Genomic DNA, 20,656 nt, shown 5'->3' on the forward strand with positions numbered 1-20,656 from the left:
CAAAATCCCTCCTGAGATGTGTGCAAACCTGGTGGCCAACTACAAGAAACGTCTGACCTCTGTGATTGCCAACAAGGGTTTTGCCACCAAGTACTAAGTCATGTTTTGCAGAGGGGTCAAATACTTATTTCCCTCATTAAAATGAAAATCATTTTATAACATTTTTGACATGCGTTTTTTCTGGATTTTTTTGTTGTTATTCTGTCTCTCACTGTTCAAATAAACCTACCATTAAAATTATAGACTGGTCATTTCTTTGTAAGTGGGCAAATGTACAAAATCAGCAGGGGATCAAATACTCTCCCCCCACTGTATATACAGTCCATTCGGAAAGTATTCAAACCTTCACTTTTTCCACATTTTGTTTCGTTACAGCCTTATTCTAAAACGGATCAAATAGTTCCACCCCCCCTATCAATTTACAAACAATACCCCATAATGACAAAGCAAAAACAGGTTTTAGAAATGATGGCACATTTTTTTTTTTTATAAATAAATAAAAATCACACATACATAAGTACTCAGACCCTTTACTTTGTTGCAGCACCTTCGGCTGCAATTACAGCCTCGAGTCTTCTTGGGTATAACACTACAAGCTTGGCAAACTTGTATTTGGGGAGTTTCTCCCATTCTTTTCCGCAGTTCCCTTCAAGTTCTGTCAAATTGGATCGGGAGTGTTGCTATACAGCTATTTTCAGGTCTCTCTAGAGATGTTCGATTTGGTTCAAGTCCAGGCTCTGGCTAAGCCACTCAAGGACGTGCCACTCCTGTGTTGTCTTGGCTGTGAGCTTAAGGTCATTGTTCTGTTGGAAGGTGAACCTTCGCCCCAGTCTGAGGTCCTGAGCAGGTTTCTCATCAAGGATCTCTCTGTACTTTACTCCGTTCATCTTTCCCTCAATCCTGACTTGTTTCCCAGTGCCTGCCGCTGAAAAACATCCTCACAGAATGATGCTGCCACCACCACCATGATTCACCATAGGGATGGTATTGACCAGGTGATGAGCGGTGTCTGGTTTCCTCCAGACGTGACACTTGGCATTCAGGCCAAAGAGTTCAATCTTGGTTTCATCAGACCAGAGAATCTTGTTTCTCATGGTCTGGGAGTTCTTTAGGTGCATTTTGGCAAACTCCAAGCGGGCTGTCATGTGCCTTTTACTGAGGAGTGGGTTCCTCAGTAAAAGGCTGGACACTACTATAAAGGCCTGATTGGTGGAGTGCTTAAGAGATGGTTGTCCTTCTGGAAGGTTCTCCCATATCCACAAAGGAACTCTGGAGCTCTGTCAGAGTGACCATCGGGTTCTTGGTTACCTCCCTGACCTTCTCCCCCGTTTGCTCAGTTTGGCCGGGTGGCCAGCTCTAGGAAGAGTCTTGGTGGTTTCAAACTTGGAGGCCACTGTGTTCTTGGGGACCTTCAATGCAGCAGAAATGTTTTGGTACCCTTCCCCAGATCTGTGCCTCAACACAATCCTGTCTCGGAGCTATGTCAATTCCTTCGACCTCATGGCTTGGTTTTTGCTCTGACATGCACTGTCAACTGTGGGACCTTATATAGACAGCTGTGTGCCTTTTCAAATCATGTCAAATCAATTGACCACAGGTGGACTCCAATCAAGTTGTAGAAACATCTCAAGGATGATCAATGTTAACAGGATGGGCCGGAGTTCAATTTAGAGTCTCATAGCGTCTGAATACTTCTGTAAATAAGGTATGTTGTTTTTTTTTTATTCTAAAAAAAAAAAAAGTTTTCGCTTTGTCATTATGGGGTAGTGTGTGTAGATTGATGAGGAAAAACATTTCTTTAATAAAGTTTAGAATAAGGCTGTTATGTAACAAAATGTGGAGAAAGTATTCACACCCTTTGACTTTTCCACATTTTGTCTAAGACAGAATTTAAAATTGATAAAAATGTAGATTTTTTTTGTCACTGGCCTACACACAATATCCCATAATGTATGTCAGTGGATTTTTTTTTTATTGGATTTATTTTTACAAATAATAAAAAATTAAAAGCTGAAATGTCTTAAGTCAATAAGTATTCAACCCATTTGTTATGGCAGTCCTAAATAAGTTCAGGAGTAAAAACAAGAAACATAATAAGTTGCATGGACTCACTATGTGTACAATAATAGTGTTTAACATGTTTTTTTGAATGACTACCTCATCTCTGTACCCCACACATACAATTAGCTGTAAGATCCCTCAGTCAAGCAGGGATTTTAAAACAAAGACCAAAGAGGTTTTCCTAATGCCTCGCAAAGGGCACCCATTGGTAGATGGGTAAAAAAAAAGAAAAAAAAGCAGACATCGAATATCCCTTTGAGCATGGTAAAATTATGAACTACACTTTGGATGGTGCATATATACACCTAATCATTAGAAAGATACAGGCGTCCATCCTAACTCAGTTGCTGGAGAGGAAGGGATTTCACCATGAGGCCAATAAGGACTTTAAAACAGTTACAGAGTTTAATGGCTGTGAATGGAGAAAACTAAGGATGGATCAACAACATTGCACAACACTAACCTAATTGACAGAGTGAAAATAAGGAAGCATGTAAGTAACACAAATACTCCAAAACATGCATCCTGTTTGCAACAAGGCACTAAAGTAATGTGGCAAAGTAATTAATTTTTTTGTCCTGAATACAAAGTATTATGCTTGGGGCAAACAACACATTACTGAGTAGCACTCTCCATATTTTCAAGCAGAGGTGGCTGCATCATGTTATGGTTATGCTTGTAATCGTTAAGAAATTGAGTTTTTCAGGAGAAAAAATAAAAAGAAGAAACCGAATGGAGCTAAGCACAGGCAAAATGCTAGAGAAAAAACTGGTTCAGTCTGCTTTCCACCAACACTGGGATATTAATTCACCTTTCAGCAGGACAATAACCTAAAACACAAGGCCAAATCTACACTGCAGTTGCTTACTTACCAAGAAGACAGTGAATGTTCCTGAGCGGCCGAGTTACAGTTGTTGATTAAACTTTTATAGGGACTGATTTCTACCTTGGAAACAGGTGTGCACACTTTCCAGCCAATTAAGTACCAGGTAGAAACTAAAGCCAAGTGTGCATTCAGCAGGACTCACCATTTTGGAACGTTCGTAGAGAAATATGTTATGTAGAACAAACATGCCTCTGACATGTAGAACAAGCAATCATGTCGGCTCTATTCGTGGCATTTCATGGCAACTCAATATGGCGCAGCCCTTGTGGACTTGAGGGCCTGAGTTGTACACCCCTGCTATAGAATAACGACATTTCCAAATGAAGGCTTTAACCGACAGAATATCTTATTGTCAAAATGAATATATTGCCATGGCTGAATTTCTGTAGTTCAATGCTTCCCTTGTCTCCCCCTTCTGGCTATTGGGATAAAATCCAGGGTGTGGTCTCAAATGTATATGGCAAGGTAAGCGAGATAAACATTTTAAAAATTGCAAAGAGGGAAAGAAGTAGGAAGACTATCCATACCAAACTATAAATTGTATTTCCAGGCACAAGCATTTCTTCCCATCCTAAATTGGTTTAGACATGATTCTTCTGCCCCCCACTGGCTGAGTATGGAGAGAAATATGATGTCTCCAATTGCACTGGAAGAGGAGGTCTTAACTGATATTTCCCTTAAACAATGTTAAACTACGCTTTATTATTGCTCACACAATTTCTCTTTAGCACAAACTTGAAAAACAATGCAACTGGTAATCGAAATGGCACGCCCATAGTCAATAACGCCTTGCGATCTGGAGGGCAGCATTTTGCATCCCCCCCAATGTTTCAAATGTGGAATCCGTACCCTTGCAGATATCACGGATAGCAATGGTTAGAGAACATTCAAAGATTTGTAAGACATACATTAACAGGTAACCCCCCCCATATTTTAAACTTAGGTCAGCTATGCTGGCCTATGGAGTCCCTTGGGAAACCCAACTACCGGACCATCCAATTATGGAATTTATAAATAATGTATCTAGTCTCCTGAAAGGACCAATCACTATAATATATTAAAGAAACTTTTGGAAAGCTCATATGCTGAGCTAGCCAATTTAAAAATAATAATTGAGAAATATGACCTTGGCATCCCGTAATACGAACCATCAACCTTTTTTAAAATTTGTTCACAGACCGTATTTAACACCAAGGAAAAGTTTCAGGATGAAAATGGTCCCAACTCCCAACTGTTCACTGTGTCCCCTAAATCAGGTAGGCACATTCCTTCATATTATGTGGGAGTGCCCTGCAGTTAAACGCTTCTGGGACAAAGTTACAAAATTCATTTTGAAATGAGTGAATGTAAATATTCATTGTGTTGCATCTGCTGTGTTACTTAAGATGATAGCTCCTTGAATAACCTAAAACACAAGGCCGAATCTACACTGGAGTTGCTTACCAAGAACACTGTGAATGTTCCTGAGTAGCCAAGTTACAGTTTTGACTTAAATCTACTTGAAAATCTATGACAAGACCTGAACATTTTTGTCAAGCAACGATCAACAACCAATCTGACAGAGCTTGAAGAATTTTTAAAATAATAAAAAAAACAGGCAGATGTTGCTCAATCCAGGTGTGGAAAGCTAGAGATTTACCCAGAAAGACTCCCAGCCGTAATCACTGCCAAATGTGCTTCTACAAACTATCAACTCAGAGTTGTGAATTACTTTTACTTACTTATATTTCATTTTCAATACATTTGCAAAATAATTATACAGAAATGTTTTACTGTCATTATGGGGGTGTTGTGTGTCGATCAATTTACACACAATACCCCATTCATTTAAATTATTTTGAATTTCAGGCTGTAACAAAATGTGGAGTAAGTCAAAGGGTATGAATACTTTCTGAAGGCACTGTCATTTCTTCTGTTGATTTAACTTTAATTCACACGTATTTACAATTCAGTTGGTATGGGGCTCACCAAGTCTCTGGTGCTGTTTAACAACACTGTAAATAAAGTTGAACTGGATTTGAGTTGTGTGTACCTGATCTGTTTGAGTTCCCCAGAGAGGATCTGGAGATAGTAAAGGGCGCGGCCCACGGCCAGCACGACCTGGGAGGAGTTACATGCGGCCACGCTGATGTTCCGGCCCTGCGGCTCCTTCCACTCAGACACCAGGGCCTTGCTGTCCTGCATTACCAGACGCACACCGCCCGACGTGATCTGAATCACACACACAAATATATCAGCCCCTTTGTACGATTCACTATTTGAAAACTTTGTGTTCACACGTGTATTTGCTTGATTTACAGCACATACAAAATAGATTAGATTTTTCAAAGTAAAAAATGATGTGGATTAAATTATTCAAAATTCTAATTAATTTGGTTTATGGCAAATGATTCTTGTCTATGTGTAATTTCTCACTTGTGGTAAGTGTCAGGTGCCTCTTGGGTAAAAGAAATTGCCATTCAGTCAGTTTTGCAGAGAAAACAGAAGATTCTGCTCCATTGAAAAATTGCAAGGGTGCCCTTGCATTTGTGTGCGTGCGTGGCACAGGTTTGTGTGTGTGCGTGTCTGTGGCAGACGCACGATGGAGCAGTGACTGTCTGATGAAGAACGGGCTGTCTTACCGTAGTGAGCTAGGTTATAGGCCTACATAATTGGCTGGATAGATCAGTCTGCAGTACTGGATAACATTTGCTTTATTTGCCTCAAAATAATAGAACAATAAATAATATTGTTTGTCCATCTCTCATAAAGCTGTGATTGAGAATAGCCTATTCCTAGGTTGAGGCAATCGACTTCCATTCTTGTTATTTTTGAAAGTCACAACTTTAGGGACATCTTCTTGGCTCGAATATTTGGGAAATAAGCTACTGTTCATAACTAACATATCTTTTACGATAGGCCTAGTAAGAGGATAGGTTATTGGCCATTTGGTGTTCAACCTCTCGTGGAGGATTTTTCCCGGCCAGCACGGATCCCAAATCCAGATGTGCAAAGCTGATAGACATACCCGAGATGACTCAAAGCTTTAAAACGGCACCAAAGGTGCTTCTACAAAGTAATGACTCAGCAGTGTGAATACTTATGTAAATGCGATATTTCTGTAATTCATTTTCAATAAATTAGCCCCAAAAATGTAAAACATGTTTTCACTTTGTCATTATGGGGTATTGTGTGTAGCTGGGTGAGAAAAACAATCAATTTAATCAAATTTGAATTCAGGCTGTAACAACAAAATGTGGAATAAGTCAAGGGGTTTAAATATTTTCTGAAGGCACTGTATTGCGAATCAATACTGCGATTGTATTGCGTTTCGATGTTCCAAACATATTGCTCACCATACGTCTGCCTCAGAGGGATAAGAGAGCTATGAGAAAAGTTGTGATCAGTCATGGAAATAAGAGTTTTGGTGCAGGTACATCCAATTAGCGAAAAAATTATATTGCGATAGTCAAAATTATACCATAAATTGTCAAAAATAGTATCCCAATATGTAACTAACAATTTGTTCCCTCATAACTAGTATGTGAGTGTGTGTATACCTGGATGAGCTGCTGGTGGGCCACGTTGCCACAGTAGAAGGTCTGCAGGTTGTCCACAAAGCCAGGCAGCTCAGTCTCCTCCACTTCCTCCCCGCTTAGCATCAGCACCCTGAGGACACACGCAAACACGGTAAACGTGTTGGAACCATGTTTCATGAGATGAAATAAAAGATCCCAGAAATGTTCCATACGAACAAAAAGGTTATTTCTCTCAAATTATGTGCACAAATGTGGAATGTCCACCAGAGCTTTTGCCAGAGAATTTAATTTTAATTTCTCTACCATAAGCCACCTCCAATGTCATTTTAGAGAATTTGGTAGTACGTTCAACCGGCCTCACAACTGCAGACTACGTGTGACCACGTCAGCCCAGGACCTCCACATCCAGCTTCTTCACCTGCGAGATGGTCTGAGATGAGCTACCCAGGCAGCTGACGGGTTTGCACTACAGAATAATTCCTGCACAAACTGTCAGAAACTGTCTCAGGGAAGTTCATCGGCATGTCCATTGTCCTCACCACGGTCTTGACTTGACTGCAGTTCGGTGTCATAACTGACTTCAGTGGGCAATGCTCACCTTCGATGGCCACTGGCACGCTGGAGAAGTGTGCTCTTCACGGATTACTCCCGGTTTCAACTGTACCGGGCAGATGGTGTGGGTGAGCAGATTGCGAATGTCAACTTTGAACTGAGTGCCCCGTGGTGGCAGTGGGGTTATGACATGGGCAGGCATAAGCTACGGACAACGAACACAATTGCATTTTATCAATGGGTTTTAAATCATCGAGGTCTGCAGAGCAACTCTGCTGTCGTCAGAACTTGATAATTATAAACTGATTCCCATTTTTACCTCATCCTCCTCTCTTATTAGGCCTAGACTACTATATGTGTTGTTGTAGGTTGCACATTGCTAGAATAATAATGGAAATTGGCCAACTATGCATTTCTTTCATTAGCATTCCTCAGCTGTAGCCTAAGTTTCCTTTTGACTCCTCATTTGATTTCTCCATCTTGTTATCGTTTGCTCAATTTCACTTCTTGTGGCCTAAAATATTTGTAATTCTAAATAAATATGACAATAGTATAGACTCCAAATTTCATAATTATTCACATTTAAAAGCTGCAAACTTTAGGACATGAAACACTTTTAGAATAATTCAGAAAATACTCTTCACAACTTTAATTTGTCTTAATTGTTTTATGATATTTCAGTTAGTAGGATTAGGCTTTTGTTCATTTCACATATATATTATTCTCTTGCTTTGTGTAAATATAACATTCATTGAAATGGGATATAGCAAATAGGAATATAGGCAATTTACTCAGAATGCCTAGCACGCACTGCCGCCGCCTGATCCAATTATGATCAGAGTAATTGTTTGATGTTGTGATTTTTTAACTTGTCCATCCGGACAACTGACATCTACATTCTGGTTGTCCGACTATTTATTTTACTGACCCCGGACAAAACTTAATGTCGAGCTCTGCATTCAACCGCTGCCATCACCTCATGTTTCAGCATGATAACGCATGGCCTCATGTCGCAAGGATCGGTACACAATTCCTGGAAGCTGAAAATGGTCTGCACACTCACCAGATACGTCACCCATTGAACATGTTTGGGATGCTCTGGATTGACGTGTATGACAGCGTGTTCCAGTTCTGGCCAATATCCAGCAACTTTGCATAGCCATTGAAGAGGAGTGGGATAACATTCCACAAGCCATAATCAACAGCCTGATCAACTCTATGCAAAGGAGATGTGTCGCGCTGCAGGAGGCAAATGGTGGTCACACCAGATCTACGTCGCTACTTTTTTTTTAAAAGGCATCTGTGTTCCCAGTCATGTGAAATCGCTAGATTAGGGCCTAATTCATTCATTTCAACTGACTGATTCTTAAATTAACTGTAACTCTTTGAAATTGTTGCATGATGCATTTATATTTTTATTCAGTGTAAATAAGCTATATACATTGTAAAAATGGCTGGCTCACTCAATATGATTAGCTTTCAGGCATGTCAATCATTTGGCTTTTCCAACCAATAAGGATGCTTGGACGCAATGCAGGGCTCCGCCCTAGACACCTCAAGTTAGAAAGTGTTTACATGCTGTTGCAAGAAAGAGGAAGTGCTGAACAACTGTTCACATGCTGTTTCCTAACTAAGTGTTGTGTGCGTCCATTGCAATTACAGTAGTTCTGTTATTATTTTTGCCACAAGTGTTTATTGAGTGCAACTAGCATAATCATTAGTATTGTATTAGCAATGTTTATATTACATGCATACTACCACTGCAATGTTTATATCTGCAATATATTTAGCCTTGTTACTTGTGTAGTAGCTGGTACCATTCTACAGATTCTAGAAGTTTCCAGCTCTTTCTGTACCCCAGCACATGCGCAGTAGCCCTAAATTAAGATCCAAGCCAGGCATGAAGCTCCATGGCCTTAGGCCTTCTACCTCTCTTGCCAAGTATATTCTTTAATGATGTCTAGATGCTATCCTATTGAATTCATTCATACGTTTATATTATGCCACAGTTTGCTCGTCTGCTTATTGTTATATTGCATATGTATTTTAATATCTTCTAATGATTGTATTGTTTCCCCTTTTAGAATCAGCTGTGTCTGTGTTTGCGTGGTGGTGACCAAGTGTTCAGTATGGGCCTCAACATGTTCTGACCAGACAGCACTATAGTAGGAAGATCTTAGTGAATCAGTTTAATTGTAATAGTAAGTGAGGACATTCACAGTCGACCGCTCAGACAAGATCCAGCTGCCTGATTTTTTCACGGTCCTAGTATTCGCCGGATTTAGCGACCAACAGCTTCTTCATGCATTCGATCATTTCAACCTTTGTAAACTTCTTATTTGTTATAATTGGTATAAAAATCAATCCATGTCGACAATGTCTGACGCTCGAAATTAAATGTTTTGTCTGTCTATTCTCCCTTTTGTTATAATAGGTGTCAAATCAACAACTCGATCATATAAACGAGATACTGTGGCATTAGGCAAGACTTCACCGTACTGGACAGGGAGTGATTGCATTGTGGTCAACACGTGCAGAACCTTTCTATAAGGCCACCACTGGTTGTCTCACCTTGTCTGGCCCACGAAAGACAGGACCAGCATATCGTCTGTCTCCCTCCCAGCCTCTGAGCGAAGGGGCCACAAACCTGGGAAGACAACAACAAAAATATGGAGGAAAATAAATGTCAAGTGTTCCACTGAACTAGAAAACAAGCAGCACTCTATTATCTAGGTGGTGTTTCATTAGGGCAAACAACAGAAAATGTTTCAAAGTATTTTGCAACAGAAAACAAGAATGAGCTTCTTATTTGGACTACTGTTGGATATTAAGTCCAGGTAGTCCCTCCCGGTGTTAGTCTGTTTTCTTCCATTTAGCTGCCTAGTGAACAGGACCCTGACCTAGAAAGGAGTCAACGCTGTAGCTTAATTGATCCGGGTCGTGGCCACAGTCCTGGTGGGCCACGATAGTTTCTTAAGGTTTTTGTTCTCTATCCGGGCCTCATTTATTGCCCAAGTAAACTAATTGCGTCTCATCAGCGTGTTCACGAGTAAGAGGCCGATAAAAAAAAAACGGCAAAGATTAGACAGATGCAAACAATATGGAGAAAATCCCACCGAAGCCCCATTTCCATTGGCACTTTGAAGTCAACCCAGGTTGGGCTGGCCTTGGTGGGTTAGCTCAAATTGCGTTTCCACTGCCTGCAGAAATTAGAAATGATGTCATGTTGCTAGGTAGCCAATATGTGACTGCAGCTGGCTTCGCTAATATTGCTTGCTAGCAAGACATTGAAGAATTGAATTCAGCCCCACCATGCTGTAACTAACATTATCCCATACTCCTGACAGTGCCAGCCAGACTCAGAGCCATGTATTTAGCTTGCTGATGTTAGCTAGCTAAACGGTTAGTGTCTTCGCTAGCATAACAGGCTAGCCTCTTAGATGTAATGGGAAAATGTATATTTCTGCATACATTTAGTTTTTTTTAAATCGACATACCCAAAAGTAACTGCTATTCATGTGTAATTACATGATTCTGACGTGCCAAAACTTGGTGTATTTGGAAAAAAGACATCTGGGAGATGAGGAAATGATCAGAAGATAGGAATTACATAGTTCAGAATACACAAGATCAAGCACATAAAATACAAATAAAAGTTTATTTTTAAACTAATCTTTCATTGACAAGCTGTAAGTGAATTATTGAAGCCCAGAGCTGGAAAAACATCACATGGCTTCCAAATCATGTGAACAATATCAGAAGAAAATGGGATTGATAGACCTAACAACTAGAAATGGGCAGATATTTTAGTAAGTGGTGTCAGGTGTGGTCACGGGACATTTCCAAGTGTCCCTAAACCTCTCCAAAGTGGCATATGTCTGTAAATGAGATAATTCCAGTGCTATTACAGATTTGTAATCCCTAAATGCTATTTGTTAAGTATAAAAACACAATTGCTACTGTATCAACCTCACTCAAACATTGTGGTGGTGTTATGGGGTATCAAGGGTACAAGTGTCCAAATGTGGTAATTGTACTTTTTTGGCACACTGGATGCACCTAAAAGCGATTGTTCACTATAAAAAACTACATTTCTAGAACAGCAACCTCTCTTAAACATTGTGGTGGTGTCAAGGGACATACAGGGGATATCCAAGTGTTTATCATATTTTTTATAAACAAAGATGGCAACATCGAATGTCCGAGTGACTATTAAGTCATTCATCATCAGATACCATTGGCAATAAGCTAGATTTGTTCCTACCAACCTAAGGATTAGTGTCATACCCCCCAAGTAGCTATAGCTCAAACACAGACAAAATCGAAGCTGATCTTGTAAGATGTCTCTCGGGGCTGGTGATCAATAACGGTAGGTCACAGGCAGACAAATAAGACATCCTCGTGAACTGTGGAGTCCCAGCTTTTGGTGTGAATCAACGTATTCCGTGTGTATTTCGTTAATGCTTCACAACGCTAACCGGATTCTAGGTAGCAACCATCTTGAAATGAGGTCATTGGCACAACCTGCCCTTATACATTTGTATGCTCATATATGGTAGTAAGTCACACCAAAGATTTTAAGGCATAGATCAATAGTCAAGATACTCAGCTTTCCGCAGACACCCTTATTTTGCAGATAGGGGCTACCGTTCTAATACCAGACTGAATTACATTTAAAAAATCTAATAGGGTCCCCAAATATATGGGATTTACATACAAGAGGCTAGTTAGCTAGCTAGCTTGCTTAATTCATACCTTGCTTACCATGGCATTGGCTATTAGCTAGCTAGCTAACCAAGCAAACCAGACGACAGCTTTGATATGATGTAGCTAACGAGCATTCAATACGACCTGGTCGGCTAAAATTCCTGCTAGCTCACGTTAGCTAGTTACAACTGATTTGCAAGCTAATGCTTTAGGTAGCTGGCATTCTAGGGCTGACTGTTCTCATAAAAGTTTGTGTAGTGCAAAAATGAATGAAGGATCCAGCTATGGTGGTAACTCGTCATGTCTGACTACTGCATGTCTATGTGCTAACTAACAGCAACAAGCCCAGACAAGCTAGCTAAATGTTGTGTCAGCATCAGGCAGTGATCAGCTTGGTGGTTGTATAGTAAAGGCGTCACCAGCCCGGATTCTAATTGAGCTGGCACCAGTTGTGAAACTGGGCTGCGCTGGCCTGGGTTTCCCTCTACCCAGCTTGAATTTGAGAATTCCATTCAAGCCAGCTCAAATTTGACCCTAATGTATCAGAGGTAGAGGCACTTCCATATATTGCTTATAACAATTCAACTCCTTCAACTGTCTAGGGGGATTAGGGGCTAGGGGTTGATTGGGTATTGATCCAGAGAGAGCAGCGTCCTCTTTTTTTCCCCCCAGAGGGCCCAGAAGCCCTCCTACTGACCTTTGATCCCTGGCAGGTCAATGCTGGCGTGCTCGTGGATTCCGATACCATTCCGGATGATCCTGAGGGAGCCCTCCTTGAATGCTCCAGAGCAGGTGACCAGCTGGCCCTGTCCCTGTCTCTCCAGGTCCACCACACACATGTCCACGATGGGCCCCAGGTTGGTGAAGGTCTCCATCACCGCCACGTACGACCCCGAGTCATTACTGTCCACGTTGAGCTGAAGGTGAATGAATAATAATTTCCATTACAAGCCATAACAATAATGTGACAACTCCAGATAAACAACAAGTGGACTTTGACCATACTTGTTTTTCTTTGAAACAAAGGGGATGATGTCCACCACTCAGTACAGAAAAAGAATAGTGAGGCTTGCTTATCCTTTCTTATACTCCTGATTTTCAAAACTGGTTTGATCTGTACCTTTCGATTATTGAGTTACTGAGGCCATTTTATTTTACCTTTATTGAACCAGGTAGGTTAGTTGAGAACAAGTTCTCATTTACAACTGTGACCTGGCCAAGATAATGCAAAGCAGTGCGACAAAAACAACAGAGTTACACATGGGATAAACAAACGTACAGTCAATAACACAATAGAGATAATCTGTATACAGTGTGTGCAAATGGAGTAAGGAAATAAACAGGCCATAGTGGCGAAGTAATTACAATTTAGCAATTAACACGGAGTGATAGATGTGCAGATGAGGATGTGCAAGTAGAAATACTGGTATCCAAAAAGCTGAAAAACAAAAACAAATATGGGGATGAGGTAGGTAGGTTGGTTGGGTAGGCTATTTACAAAAATGGGCTGTGTACCGCTGCAGCGATCAGTAAGCTGCTCTGACAGCTGATGCTTAAAGAGGGAGAGAAGTCTCCAACTTCAGTGATTTTTGCAATTCGTTCCAGTCATTGGCAGCAGAGAACTGGAAGGAAAGGCGGCCAAAGTAGGTGTTGGCTTTGGGGATGACCAGTGAAATATACCTGCTGGAGGTCGTGCTACGGGTGGGTGCTTCTATGGTGATCAGTGAGCTGAGATAAGGCAGAGCTTTACCTAGCGAAGACTTATAGATGACCTGGAGCCAGTGGGTTTGGCGACGAATACAGTGAGGGAAAAAAGTATTTGATCCCCTGCTGATTTTGTTTGCCCACTGACAAAGAAATGATCAGTCTATAATTTTAATGGTAGGTTTATTTGAACAGTGAGAGACAGAATAACAGCAAAAAAATCCAGAAAAACACATGTCAAAAATGTTATAAATTGATTTGCATTTTAATGAGGGAAATAAGTATTTGACCCCCTCTCAATCAGAAAGATTTCTGGCTCCCAGGTGTCAGGTAATCAATCAATCAGATTCCAAACTCTCCACCATGGCCAAGACCAAAGAGCTCTCCAAGGATGTCAGGGACAAGATTGTAGACCTACACAAGGCTGGAATGGGCTACAAGACCATCGCCAAGCAGCTTGGTGAGAAGGTGACAACAGTTGGTGCGATTATTCGCAAATGGAAGAAACACAAAAGAACTGTCAATCTCCCTCGGCCTGGGGCTCCATGCAAGATCTCACCTCGTGGAGTTCCAAGGATCATGAGAACGGTGAGGAATCAGCCCAGAACTACACGGGAGGATCTTGTCAATGATCTCAAGGCAGCTGGGACAATAGTCACCAAGAAAACAATTGGTAACACACTACGCCGTGAAGGACTGAAATCCTGCAGCGCCCGCAAGGTCCCCCTGCTCAAGAAAGCACATATACATGCCCGTCTGAAGTTAGCCAATGAACATCTGAAGGATTCAGAGGACAACTGGGTGAAAGTGTTGTGGTCAGATGAGACCAAAATGGAGCTTTTTGGCATCAACTCAACTCGCCGTGTTTGGAGGAGGAGGAATGCTGCCTATGACCCCAAGAACACCATCTCCACCGTCGAACATGGAGGTGGAAACATTATGCTTTGGGGGTGTTTTTCTGCTAAGGGGACAGGACAACTTCACCGCATCAAAGGGACGATGGACGGGGCCATGTAGCGTCAAATCTTGGGTGAGAACATCCTTCCCTCAGCCAGGTCATTGAAAATGGGTCGTGGATGGGTATTCCAGCATGACAATGACCCAAAACACACGGCCAAGGCAACAAAGGAGTGGCTCAAGAAGAAGCATATAAAGGTCCTGGAGTGGCCTAGCCAGTCTCCAGACCTTAATCCCATAGAAAATCTGTGGAGGGAGCTGAAGGTTCGAGTTGCCAAACGTCTGCCTCGAAACCTTAATGACTTGGAGAAGATCTGCAAAGAGGAGTGGGACAAAATCCCTCCTGAGATGTGTGCAAACCTGGTTGCCAACTACAAGAAACGTCTGACCTCTGATTGCCAACAAGGGTTTTGCCACCAAGTACTAAGTCATGTTTTGCAGAGGGGTCAAATACTTAATTCCCTCATTAAAATGCAAATCAATTTATAACATTTTTGACATGCGTTTTTCTGGATTTTTTTGTTGTTATTCTGTCTCTCACTGTTCAAATAAAACCTACCATTAAAATTATAGACTGATCATTTCTTTGTCAGTGGGCAAACGTACAAAATCAGCAGGGGATCAAATACTTTTTTCCCTCCCTGTATGTAGCGAGGAGCAGCCAACGAGAGCATACAGGTCGCAGTGGTGGGTAGTATATGGGGCTTTGGTGATAAAACAGATGGCACTGTGATAGACTGCATCCAATTTGCTGAGTAGAGTGTGGATGCTATTTTGTAAATGACATCGCCGAGGATCGGTAGGATAGTCAGTTTTACGAGGGTATGTTTGGCAGCATGAGTGAAGGAGGCTTTTTTGCGTAATAGGAAGCTGATTCGAGATTAATTTTGGATTGGAGATGCTTAATGTGAGTCTGGAAGAGGAGTTTACAGTCTAGCCAGACACCTAGGTATTTATAGTTGTCCGCATATTCTAAGTCAGAACCGTCCAGAGTAGTGATGCTAATCGGGTGGGCAGGTGCGGGCAGCAATCGGTTGAAGAGCATGCATTTCGTTTTACTAGCATTTAAGGGCAGTTGTATGGCATTGAAGCTCATTTGGAGGTTTGTTAACACAGTGTCCAAAGAAGGGCCAGATGTATACAGAATGGTGTCGACTGCATAAAGGTGGATCAAAGAATCACCCGCAGCAAGAGCGACATCATTGATATATACAGAGAAAAGAGTCGGCCTGAGAATTGAACCCTGTGGCACCCCCATAGAGTCTGCCATAGGTCTGGACAACAGTCCTTCCGATTTGACACACTGTCTGAGAAGTAGTTGGTGTACCAGGCGAGGCAGTCATTTGAGAAACCAAAGCTGTTGAGTCTGCCAATAAGAATGCGGTGATTGACAGAGTCGAAAGCCTTGGCCAGGTCGATGAAAACGGCTGCACAGTACTGTCTTTTATTGATGGCGGTTATAATATCGTTTAGGACCTTGAGTGTGGCTGAGGTGCACCCGTGACCAGCTCGGAAACCAGATTGCATAGTGGAGAAGGTACGGTGGGATTCAAAACGGTGATCGGTGATCTGTTTGTTAACTTGGCTTTCGAAGACTTTAGAGAGGCAGGGCAGGATGGATATAGGTCTATAACAGTTTGGGTCTAGAGTGTCTCCCCCTTTGAAGAAGTGGATGACCGCGGCCGCTTTCCATCATCCCCTTTGTTGTCGGCAAGTGCTATAGTACACTCTACCATACTCAAAAAGCACCTCGTAAAACCAGTTTTCTGGAGCTGTACAATTTTTACCCACTGGAGCACGCAACTGTTTTCTTCGAATGTATGTTTTTATTGTTAAAACCAACACTTTACGGGGGTTACATTCATCGAGGTGTTTCCTATATGACCGGTCCAGCCTTACCTTGACCAACTGGGAGTCGCCCAGTCTGGAACCCACAAACACCACACCGTTGTCCAGGTAGGTCAAGCACTCTGCAATGGACGTCTGGAGGGAGGGACGCACACAGACATTACTCGAGCCCATCTCATATATCATCAACTTACAAAAAGTGCCCGGTGTACACATTTTTTTTTACAATACACACTCAAGGATAATCCTGCCATTGAGACTCAATTGTGTAATGTAGAGGTTGAACGTCAAACAGGAAAGAAGCAGAGAAAATAGAGAGAGTTCGAGACATCATTGAAAGCAAGATATGAGACGACAGAGCCAGATAAAAAGAACAAGAGATCATAGGGAAACAAAAAAAGCAAAAAGCAAGAGATAGAAATGAGACAAAAAATAGAAAACAACCAGAAACACAGAGAGGAGACAGATCACGAGAAAGAGACAGAAGGCCTACGACACGTACCTCTCCAAGCAGCTCGACGCGGAGGTCCTTGAGCACCACGGCCCCGTCCATCAGCTCCTCCTTCTCCAGCAGCAGCATAAACAGGCGGCCCTCCATGTCCCCCAGCAGGTAGCGCGAGCCGTTGGGGTCCACCCGGTTGTGACAGACAATGGTGCTTTGCTGTTGGGGGAAACGAGAACAGAGGTGGTGGTTTGTGCTTTGAGCATCTGGAGAAGTGACCTAGTCTATATCCAACTCATCATTGCTATGAAGGTGCATGATGATGGAAAAGAGTTGAAAGCCTCTGCATTGTTTTGATTTAGGTTGACCTTACCTTGATGGTGGGAGGTGCGATGGCCAAGTATTTATCCCCGTTGTGGTAGGTGATGGATTCTTGTCCAATGATTATAGCCCCCCCAAATGGTTCTGGGACTAAAATAGATAGACAAATACATAAACAACCAAGTCAATCAACCAACAAGGGAGTCACATTCAAAAACGCTAGAAGAGGAAGAAGTAGAAGAGGAGCCTTGGGCGCTGCAGTTCCAGTGGAAGTGATCTTTAAACACTAATCTAAGAGTTTCGAAAATCAGAACACAGCGAATCTCCTGAGGATTGGATCACGGCCCTGATGATCATCGTCTAAACCCTGCCTGGACATTCTCTTTCCTCACCTGGGATGACCATAGAAGCCTCAGCCTCCACGTTCTCCTGTTTCCACGGCCCCTTGTTGAACTCCTTCTCCCTCAGCGACACCTCGTAGGTCTTTACATGCCGTCCCTGAGGATCCTACAGCACAAGCACACAGATACAAATCAGACTGACATTCGCAGATATTCACAAAACATTTCTGCTAACTAAAGCACACATTCCCCCTTTCACCGGAAAAGCACTACTGTCTCATATACACATCCCCTCTGACTCCCCAATGTTCTCCCAAACAGCATGAAATTCAGACTCGTGCATTTTTTCAACTCCTCCCCAACCACCCCTCAACATCCACCCATATAAATGCATACACTTCAACATCGTACCCCTTTCATCCACCACTTCCTACCTGTCCCTCCCCCACCCTATTTTACCTCCTCCCCTCCCTACCTGATAGATGAAGCAGACTGTGGGCGCCTGACAGCCATACAGGAAGTGGACGTCGATGACCTGCAGCTCCTCCAGGCGGATGTTGAAGGCCTTGAGTTCTCGGTTCTCCCGGTCCAACGGGATCACCTTGAATAGGCCGTCGTACAGCCGCAGGCCGATCATGCGGCACTCGGGGTCTACAATGCCGATGATGCCCGTCTCCGAGGGACGCCCGATGCGGTCCTATGCAAAAAATAAACAAGTTGGTCAAGTTAAGAGGAGTTTCACGGCATTCTATTGTTTCAGTCTGCAGAATGTTCCTGTTGTAGTTTTGCAGAACATACTTTGATCTCCAACAGTTCAAAGACACTGGCTACGCTCATATTTATTTTTCTCCTACCTGCACGTTGCCGTGGGCACGGGTGATGATGTCGATGCTCTCCCCATTCTGTTTGTACTCCAGGATGCAGGCGTTGTATTTGGCAGTGAGAATGAACAGCAGGTCCTTGCTTTCGCCCTGCAGTCAACACAGACAAAAGGTTCCTCTCCAATGAAGCCAGTGAAAACATATGTCCATGTTCAAGTTCTGCACCGAGATAAGTTTACAACTTGTATGGCAGTTACATAATTCTGTGTTCTTAATGAACAAGTTCAGGTAGTACCTCCCTGTTTCAAAATGTTCTCTCGCTATTGAAATGACTAACATGCACACACAAACATACAGGTAGTAGTACACTCACCTTTGGCCTGAAGAGCTCCATGACGGCGATCTTGCCGTACATGCCCACCTCTTTGACAGGCCGGAGCCCTTCCGCTGTGACCACATAGATCTCCAGGCGTGTGTTTTTAGCTATGAGCAGATTCAGGTCCTCCGCAGAGGTGAAGTGGCCTGGAGAAGAGAGGGGGGTCTAGTCAGTCGGACTAACTTTTTCTAATAGTTAAATGAGTAGTTCTTGGGAGTGCTTTCCGTATGACTAGCAGATCTCGTTCCTGTATTTTGAAAAGGCACATTTCTGGAGTTCAAGTATTTGTTTTTCTATCTACTAGGAATACAACTGGCATACTTATCTAGCTAAGCAGACCATTTTTACTCACAAAATATGCACAAAGTTGCACTGCATTGCCAACGTGATTTATTAAATTAATAATATGGGATTTGTTAGCCAGTGTCATAACGCCTTAAATTAAGTTTTGTTTTTAATCACACGTGATTTTAACCTAAAAAGCAATACAATAAATAGTTACCTAGCTATCACCAATATATTGCCAATCAAAATAAATGCAGGCAGTTAAAGGATAACGTTAGCTAGCTAGCTAGTTAAGTAAATGTCCCTACATCCCTAACTATGCAGTGTCCCTGATTGCATACTTTGCCAATGTATTATTTAGGTGGACATATTGACAGGCACTGCAGTGGCCTGTCTACTACCTGTGTAATTTAGCAACACTGAAGTTCCAAACCTGTCTTAAGATTCTTGGCAAACTGATAAAGAAGATAGCTAGCATTGGCTTCAAAACATCCTGGCTAAGCAGGAGCACACACTGGCCAGTGCTATTTAGTGTTGACTTGATTGACAATTGATAACAAGCCATATGACATTAGTCGAGCGAAACATGTCCCATACCGTGGATGGTTATTCAAAATTGAACAAAGCGCTATTTAACGAACTTGATAAGACTTGCTGGCAAAACAATATCAAAAGGGGGGGGCCTGTAGCTTGGCTTCTCGCGCGGGAGCTTAACGTTCTCGTGAGTGAGGTCGCTACGACATGTTGGTGCGCGAAGCTAACAAGAAACAAGAACAACACATTTACCGGTGATGCAGGCATTGACTGCCGTCGGTTTCTGCGCTGTTACCACGTAATTATACGACATGGCGTTCAAAGACAGAATAAGAACGCCAGCGATCACCAGTATCAGTCCTTCTCAAATGTTGAAACCATGGATATTAAAAATGATTATTTAAAAAAAACAAGCGGAAGTGGATTGCTATAAAGCTCTAGATCGATATTTACTTTCACAGCGCCCCATGTGGCTCGGAAGTCGATTTTTGTCGTTGGTGCATTTATTTGTATAATACGGTGCACTGTCCATCTGCATTGGACAGAAGAGGGTTCCATAACTTCAATTATTTGGCTTACTCCACTGTGATATGACGTTTTTTCACATCAGTCTTTAAATTGTCAACCTCAGCAACAGAGCGCCAAGTGACTGTTGAGGAGGACTAGAGAGCTTTCAGAGCCATGGGATTGTTGCTCACGGTTGATCAAGCAAAATGCCCCTGTAGGAGACACAATCTACTTACTGTATCAATTCAAATCGATAATGGTCAAAGTGGCAGGCATTCTAGTACTGTGTATGTGTGTGTGCACGCAGTTAGGTTAACATAGGACTGACACCAGAGATGGTAGAGAAAGCGAGACACCTCCCTCCTTAATTATTTCGGGGAGAGGCCACTCCGGTCTACTTATTGCCCCTGCCCCACGGATGGGATATCAGAAGCGAGACATCTCCCTGGCAAATTTTTTCTACTCAGGGTGTATGGGGAGAGCGGGGAGAGGACAATAAGTAGACCAGAGCCATTGGTCTCACACGGGAAAGTATACTCACGCGAGAGAGGGAACACCCACGTACACAGAAAGGAACCTTGACCATTTTTTCCAATGGTAAACTGCCTTAGTAAGACATCTTGGTTTATCCACCATCCTTGCTGACACCATCATAAACACGAGGCCTGAGGTGACATCACTGCTGTCAAAAACACTGGCCTGTGGACTGTAGGCTAAAGACTAAATCCCTGATTAATCCCAGGTATAAGAATAGAGCCCTGTCTGTGGCTCCTTGAAAGCAAGCATGCGTACTGTG

The 20,656-nt window shown here is 42.4% G+C and overlaps 1 protein-coding gene across 2 annotated transcripts in view; it reads right to left on the bottom strand.

The window, feature by feature from the left end:
* The window catches only part of LOC115202851 (DNA damage-binding protein 1), a 33,228-nt gene extending 13,470 nt beyond the window's left edge, over positions 1 to 19,758 (bottom strand). The window contains exons 1-12 of one of the 2 annotated variants that reach the window (XM_029766927.1): positions 19,606 to 19,758; positions 18,532 to 18,680; positions 18,192 to 18,308; positions 17,813 to 18,034; positions 17,389 to 17,503; positions 17,049 to 17,146; positions 16,736 to 16,894; positions 16,285 to 16,368; positions 12,422 to 12,641; positions 9,589 to 9,664; positions 6,487 to 6,595; positions 4,980 to 5,158 (exon numbers count right to left, since the gene is read on the bottom strand). In XM_029766927.1, the coding sequence (XP_029622787.1) occupies positions 4,980 to 5,158; positions 6,487 to 6,595; positions 9,589 to 9,664; positions 12,422 to 12,641; positions 16,285 to 16,368; positions 16,736 to 16,894; positions 17,049 to 17,146; positions 17,389 to 17,503; positions 17,813 to 18,034; positions 18,192 to 18,308; positions 18,532 to 18,680; positions 19,606 to 19,666 (1,589 nt within the window). In that variant the 5' untranslated portion in view covers positions 19,667 to 19,758. Of the gene's footprint in view, positions 1 to 4,979; positions 5,159 to 6,486; positions 6,596 to 9,588; positions 9,665 to 12,421; positions 12,642 to 16,284; positions 16,369 to 16,735; positions 16,895 to 17,048; positions 17,147 to 17,388; positions 17,504 to 17,812; positions 18,035 to 18,191; positions 18,309 to 18,531; positions 18,681 to 19,416; positions 19,515 to 19,605 lie in introns of those variants that run through there. The other variant, XM_029766928.1, reaches the window with a different exon arrangement.
* Positions 19,759 to 20,656: the final 898 nt, after the last annotated feature.

This window comes from Salmo trutta, chromosome 12, assembly GCF_901001165.1.
Source record: "Salmo trutta chromosome 12, fSalTru1.1, whole genome shotgun sequence".
NCBI classification, from domain to species: Eukaryota; Metazoa; Chordata; class Actinopteri; order Salmoniformes; family Salmonidae; genus Salmo; species Salmo trutta.